This window comes from Bison bison, unplaced genomic scaffold (genome assembly GCF_000754665.1).
Source record: "Bison bison bison isolate TAMUID 2011002044 unplaced genomic scaffold, Bison_UMD1.0 scf7180017864371, whole genome shotgun sequence".
NCBI lineage: Eukaryota > Metazoa > Chordata > Mammalia > Artiodactyla > Bovidae > Bison > Bison bison.
Window position 1 is genome coordinate 497,406 of NW_011494943.1, and position 7,663 is coordinate 505,068.

A 7,663-nucleotide genomic window follows, 5' to 3' on the forward strand; every position below is an offset into this window, starting at 1 on the left:
GGAGGGGAGGGAGACGGGAGGGACGAACGGGCTGAACTCTCTCAGGGACAACATCACAGGAGGGGCGCAAGGCTCCAGAGAACTGGTAAACCCATTCAGCTCTGATGCCAGGAAAACTATGAGACAAAGGATGAGGTAATACAAGCAACATCACTCCTCTAAAGATCTGAGACAAGCCGTGCAGTTTAAGGAAGACCCCCTCCCTTCCAAAGCGCCTGGCCCAGGCTCTTCAGCCTCTCCTCGGGAGGCAGGCAGGTGGTTCATCGTCTCCGGTGAGGCTGGAGTCGCTGGACTGTGATCTGACACGGAGGGAAATCGGCCTTTGATGGGAAGAAGCGCCTTCCGGTTTATCCTTCTCTTTCTTAATCAAGGGCTTTCTCCGAGGCCGTGCGCCCTGGTTGGTGTGGGGTCTGCGCTCACAAGCCCGACCTCAGAGGAGCCTTGCACCCCTCACTGGCTTCTATCTCTTCTCCCGTTTCTTCCGTCTGGCAGGCGCTAATTTACTGCCTGGCTGCCCGCCTGCGCGCACCAAACGAGGTCCTTGTTCATTTGCCTTTCAGATGCTCTTGTTTTCACTCCCTCACTCTACGACTTTTTCCCAGAGACCAGGAGGCATCTCCAGGGAGGAGGGTATTCTGGCCTCTTGGGCCATCTGGGTTCCTGGGCTGACTTCCCGTCCACCTTCAGACCCTCGGGGGTCCCCAGTCATGGATGAGGGGAGCCGCGAGGCCACCGTCCCTACTCTGTTCCCGTGATCACCCCACACCCTCCTGCTGGCCACGGCAGCTCCAGACTCCCAGGTAGGGGTAGGGACTCCTCATTGAACAGCAGCCAAGGGTCCTGCCGCATGGAGCTCAGTCGGAGACAAAGAAATAAGTAAATATGGGAGCACGTGATATGGTCCATCAGAGGGTGACCTGTGCCACCAAAGGGACCAGGGATGCGGGGGGTGGTGGCGAGGCAGGAGGTTTGCCACCTGGACCAGGGTGGCCAGGAAAGGCCCTCCCACAGGTGACATCTGAGCCAAGGCTTCAGGAGGGGAAGGCCGGCCCAGGTGGAGGAAGGGAAAGGAGAATCAGACGTACTTTACATAAAAACGGAGACTTCCGGCAGCTCTCGGGCAGTGCAGGGCTGAAAGGAGAGTCCAGGCCCCAGGAGGGAATCCATCCGGCCCCTGTCGCCAGCGGATGGGCGTGCACATGCGCTTCTGGGCAGCTGGCGGGCCGGGGGAGGGGGGTGCGGTGGGCTTGCAAGCCTCTCCTCCCAGGAGTGACCCGGGCTGCAGGCCCCTCTGTCGTGCCCAGGGGAACACGGGCTCCTCCGCGGCTCTGAGCTCTCCAGGCGGCAGCGGCCCACTTGGAACGGCTTCCGCGGCAGACCCTCGGGCAGCCCCGCCCCCACGGGGCCGTAGCGGGGAGAATGCCCGAGGGGAGGGGCTCCGAGCTGCAGGCTCAGCCTGGCTTCTGGCGGGGACGGGGGTCTGCCCGGGTCTGCAGCTGGGCACCATCCTGACTCACTGCCTTAGAGACGAAAGGGTCTGGTCGTGACTGAGCCCCTCAGACATTCCAGAAGACGTGGTCCATATCACCTCGCGGCTCTTTACCTCGGGGCGTTTCCTCCTCTCTCTGGAGATGCAGTTCGTGCAGAGGACACACAGGCTTTGTGCTCAGTATCTCGGCTCCAAACCCCACCACTGCCTCCCCCAAGTCGTGTTTCAAGTGTGACAGGCAGAAGCTGTGTTCCCAGGGCTTGGTCCGGAGAAGAGGGTCCCTGCGTCGTGGGTGACGCCCTCTGAGGTGGGGCTACATGTCCCTGCCCCACCAGGCTGTGAGGAAGGGTTCTGCGCTGTGCACCTTCCAGAGGCTTCGCCCCCACTGCAGCCGGGGCCCGCAGACACTGCCTGGCTCTTGCTTAGGCCAGAGCCGACGGGGCTCGGGTCCAGTCGGCGCCGGCAGGCCCCTGACTCTGACTGGATCTCGCCGGCCAGGATAGCTGAATTTCAGGTGGGGGATGAGGTCCAGATGAAGCCTCGGGGGACTCTAGCTGACCTCGAAGGGTTCCTTCTATGGCAGAGCAGAGAGTCGCAGTAACATCAGCTTCAGGAGCTAGTTGCTGATCTGGGCCCCTTTCGTGGGTGTCCATCTCGGCTGCAAACGTGTGTTAGTGACATTTTCTGCCTCTGCTCATCTTCACTGGTTCAGGAGATGTTACAAAAACCATTTCAAGGCTTCTGAACAAACAGTCACAAACATTTAAGCCTCCGCTTTGCCTGTTAAGGAAAATGCCACCTAAGATAATCACGTGGCCTTTGCCTGACAGGAAGGTTTACACAGAGGACAGGATTATTTTCACCTCTGAGCAATTCACAGACTGTGAACCTAGATGGTCTTTTCTATACCCTGCACTGATTCCTTGAGCGAAATATTCCAATTCCTGGACACACAGAAAGAAAATGCTGGCAAAAGGCATAACAACAGGCAGTCATTCCTGACAGAGCTGCCCAAGGAGTGCGGCTTACTCCTCAAAGAGAGTCAGGTGGAAACTGGGTGTAGATCCGGTTCCATCTGTGTCACCTCTTCCACCGCAAGTGGGGAGCACTTCCTGGGGAAGGCCCACAGCAGGCCTGCAGGATGCTCTCTGGATGTGCAAATGGCCCGGGTTCGAGCGGTTTCCCATGGTGGAGATGGCCGGAGCCAGGGGCAGCAGCTGGACTCCGGAGTTTGTAGTAATGTCACCTCAGACCATCTTTTACCACCTCAGTCACCTTGTCTGAAATACGGGCCTGTGGTTCTGTTTCTCTTTGGGGTTTGTCACGAGGAGAAGAAAGAAGGGCCCAGCACACAGGGGACACTGGAGAAATGGTGGGCGCCCCTTTATCGTCGCTTCCACAGTGGGAACAAGGAGAGGAATGAAGGGTGACAGGACCTGAGGGAATCTGGGGCCAGACATGTGATCCTGGGTGTAGTAACGGCCCCGAGTTAGTTTTCCACAAATCCCTCTCTGACAGCTTGTTGCCAGCATCCTTTTCTTCAATGGGTGTTCCCAGCCTGTATCTCTTAAATCATGTTCCCAGAGTTCCTCTCTGACACCTTGTTACAAGCATCCCTCCCACTGAAAGTATTCCCAGAATTCCCTTCTCTCAAGGATGTTCCCAGCATCCCTCTCTCTGATGTTATGTTCCCAGAATTCCTCTCTCTGATGTCACATTCCCAGAATTCCTCTCTCTGATGGATGTTCCCAGCTTCTCTCTCTTTGATGGATACTCCCAGAATTCCTGGGAATATATCAGAAGGATATTCCCAGCATCCCTCTCTCTGAGGGATGTTCCTAGCATCCCTCCTTCTGACAGCACATCCTCAAGTTCTGAGCGTGACATGGCCAGCACCACACAGGTACGATCTCTTAAATGGCAATCAAGCTTAGTTCAAAAGTGTCTTTTCCAAGTCAACCTAGTCTATACTGTCCCAAGTAAGTGAGCAGGAAGACAGCAGGAAGCTTACAATCCAATGTGAGTTAAGTGAAGAAAATCAATGCCAGGAGCAACAACTTTCCAGTTACAGACAACCTCATGAGGTGGACATTATCACGCCCCTTCACAGGTGAAGACTAAAGCCTCGGGTGTTTAAGTAACTTGACCAAGTGGTACAAGCAGTGTTCCAAAATAATGACTGTGGTTCTAGAAGGTGCTTAGAGGAAAAAGCCAATTAGAAAAGATGATACTGTATGACTGCATCCTATAACATTCTTGAAATGACAATATTATGCAACAGAAGAGAGAAGAGTGGTTGCCAGGGGTCAGGGACGGGTGGGGTGCAGGAAGCGGGTGGGTGTGGTTATGAAAGGATGACAGGGGAGCTGCTGTGGCGGCCAGCCGATCTGTACCTGGACAGGGTGCTGGAGACATCAGCTGACACGTGGTCACGCTGCACAGCACTAAAAAAACATACACACCGAAGAGCACAGGCTTACAGAAGCTCAGCGTCACCGCGATACGTTAGCGGTACACTCGGGCGGGGGAAGGAGGTATCACTTAGTGAGAGGCGTGGGCTGAACCATACTCCCTTCCCTCAGAGATCCTTACCCCCAGAATCTGTAAACACGCTACTTCCACTTAGTAAACGAAATTTTGCAGCTGTGGATAAGTTATAGATTCTGAGATGGGAAGATATCTCTGGAGTATCTGGGTGAAGCCCATGCAACCCCAACGGTCCCGATGAGAGGGAGGCTGGAGGGCTGGGGCTGGAAGAGACAGAGATTCCGAGATGTGATGCTGTCAGCATAGACGGTGGAGGAGGGAACCACAAGCTGAGGACCAGCTCCAGAGGCTAGAAAAGGAGACAGTCACCCTGGAGCTGCTGCAGGGACAGTCACCCTGTCAGCAATTCCACAGTAACCCAATGAGACTGAATTTTGACTCCTGACCTCCAGAGCTATAAGAGAATAGATTTGTACTGCTGTACTCCTCTAAGCTGGTAGTGATATAGCAGCTATATGAAATTAATACAGCGAGGAACCTTGGGGAAAAAGGCAACAAACTTCAATTATTTGGGAAATTTCATTTAAGTGGAATGCTCTCATCCCTGGTGATATCAGATGGCCGAGGCATTACCGAACATGAGAAGCTGTTTGTTTGATCAGCAGAGACCTGGTCTTGATGGAGAGGAAGCTCAAAGCCACCTTGATTCCTCAAACTGCTGCCGTTCCCTGCCATCAAGCTTTGGCAGCATCTGGTGGGTGGTACTTGGAGCTAGCACAGCTCACAATAACAGCCTGTTTAATCCATGTCAGCCAGGAGAAGCCTCCAGAATAAATACTGCATCCAGAGGGCGTATTTTTTCTGTACCATTTCTTTATCCTTCATATTTGAAAAATATTTAAACTCACGATATACCTGGAGAAACTAAAGTGTGGTTCTTTGCAGGTAAAGAGGTTAGGCAGATTAAGGATCAAGAGAATAATTGGACATGTAATTCAGAATTTAAGTTTTTAGGTAAATATTCTAAGCCTATGTTTCTAACTAGGAATATAACAAGCCAAAAAAAAAAAAAAAAAGCCTTGACAAAGGAATAAAAGTTGGCTTCCGTTTGGGAATAATGGCTGTGACAGAGGGTTCCGGGTACAAACACTGTACCAGGCGCCTGTAGTTCTCAGAGCAGCTCTGCAGGGAACACAATATTGTCCCTGACTTGCCACTGCAGAAACAGAGGCTCGGAGCGGTTAGGTCACTTGCTTGAGCTCCCATAGCCTATAAATAATAAAGTCTGGACTAGCGCTCACATTGGTCAGATCTCCAAGCTCATGTCTTGCCCTCGCTACTGCCTCAAAGATAAATACGTAAGGCAGCATGTTGAATAAATACCACAACGTCACCAACAGCTAACATGAGAGCTCTACAAAGAGCTGAAGGTTGGCCTAACTTGGAATTTATCACCTGCCCCGTGCCAGAGCTCAGTGTGGAAGGGACTGTGCCGTCCACAGGGCAGAAAGTGGGCTACACAGCGACCCAGGGTGGTAACCCACCCAGTCACTGGCATGCAGGAAGCTTCATAATATAGGAAGAAAACCGTTCCACGTGTGTAATAACAAAGCCAGAGCAGCACGGCCCCTGCCAGCAACACACAGTCCTGCAGCTGCTCTGCCGGGCCTCGTGGGTGTGCTTGTCCCGGCCGAGACTCCAGGACCCACACCCGGGTGCTGCTGAGGGCACTTGCTGCTGTTTAGTCGCTCAGTCGTGTCTGACTCTGTGCGACCCCATGGGCTGCAGCTCGCCAGGCTCCTCTGTCCATGGGATTCTCCAGGCAAGAATACTGGAGTGGGTTGCCATTCCCTTCTCCAGGAGATCTTCTGACCCAGGGATGGAACCTGCATCTCCTGCATAGGCAGGCGGGTTCTTTAACACGGGGTCACCTTTGGAGAACCAAGTACTACCTATAAAACAGCATGGTGTCTGGTGGGCTAATCACTCTGGTTTTCCGACACAGACAACAAACTGGTGGTCACCAAAAGGGAAAGGGGGGCAGGGACGAATTAGAAGCTCAGGATTAATGGATACACACCATTCTATACACAACAGATAATCAGCAAGGACCTACTGTACAGCACAGGGAGCCACATTCAGTGTCTTATAATAACCCACAATGGAAAAGAACATGAATATATTCTTATAATAACTGAATCACTTTGTTGTACACCTGAAACTAACATGAAATTATAAATCAACTATACTTCAATAAAAAACAAAGCAAAACATTAAATCACTCTAATTTTGCTAAAATCCCATCATTGGAACCACCCCTGAGCCTGTGTTTCCACACGGAGCCCCTCCAAGCAAGGTCCCTCCTTCTCCACCCCATGGTGGTTCTTACACTCCTTTGCCTGTGACTGTAAGAAACGCATTTTACCACACACCCACCTCACACATACGCGTAACAGAAACAAAAGTCCCGTGAAGCAGGACGTGTCCTTGTGTGTGCACGGGGCTCTCGTGCTTTGTGCTTCTGTATTTGCTCCGCACACACTGACGGGTGATGCTGGATCCCATCCGCACCCCACAAGCGGTCGTGCTTCACGGCAGCGAGGGGCCTACCTCTGGGGCGATGTAGTCGGGGGTCCCGCAGAAGGTCCTGGTCGTGACGCCGTCCATCATGTGCTCCTTGCACATCCCGAAGTCCGCGATCTTAATGTGTCCTTCCGAGTCCAGCATGACGTTGTCTAACTTCAGGTCCCTGCAAGGAAGCAGGCGCCATCAGTGTCCCTCCGCACGAAACCGCTTCGCTCTGCCTCGTGCCTACAGGCCTGGGGGAGCTGGGGCGGGGCCTGCCACTTAGCGATTTTCCATCTCTGGAGGCAGCTCTGTGCCTAGGGTACCGGTGTGCATGCCAAGGCGCCTCTGTCCTGTCCAACTCTGTGTGACCCCACTGACTGCAGCCCACCAGGCTCCTCTGTCCATGGGCTTCTCCAGGCAGGAATACTGGAGTGGGTTCCATGCTATCCTCCAGGGGATCTTCCCAACCCAGGGATCAAACCGGTGTCTCTTAAGTCTCCTGCGTTGGCAGGCGGGTTCTTTACCACTAGTGCCACCTGTGAAGCCCACCTAGGGTACAGCAGATACTTAATAAATCAGACCGAGTGATGGAGACAGTGATTCCCACCTTGACTGCAGGTGAATCTCCGGAGACTCAGCTGAGCAGCTCCGAGGGCCCCGCACTCCCTGGTTTGTTAGTGTCCCACCCAGAGGGCTCAGGCTCCCCCACCGGGGTGCAAACTGCAGGCTGAGACCCACCGCAGAGTGCACTCGGCCCCCCATTTTGCGCCGTGTCCTGGTCACTCTCCGGTTAGTGCCGGCCGACGTCCTGCCTTCACTGTAACCAGCAACGGCAGGAACCGGATCCGGCGGCCCCCCTCTCCCCACCCGCCCCAGCACCTGCGCTCCTCTGCTGAGCATCACTAGCAGAAACTCAGCCCTCACAGGTCCCCGACCCTCACGCTACATGAAAGGCAGAGGAGGGAGCTGGCAGGGGAAAGAAAAGCTCATTTTCTTGCAGAAGCAGAAATGAGATATGCTGTCTCTGAGATCCAGAAACCAGAAGCTGGTCCACATTTGCCCAGAGGCTGCAGAGAACGGTGGGGCCCAGCAGGGCTCCACGACGGGGGAGGGGGGGTT

General features: G+C 53.9%; 1 protein-coding gene across 1 annotated transcript in view; it reads right to left on the reverse strand.

The window, feature by feature from the left end:
* PRKCA (protein kinase C, alpha) overlaps positions 1 to 7,663 on the reverse strand; it is a 176,527-nt gene that overhangs the window by 26,554 nt on the left and 142,310 nt on the right. Inside the window, exon 14 of the mRNA XM_010856474.1 lies at positions 6,587 to 6,725. Coding sequence (XP_010854776.1) covers positions 6,587 to 6,725 — 139 coding nt within the window. The remainder of the gene's footprint in view (positions 1 to 6,586; positions 6,726 to 7,663) is intronic.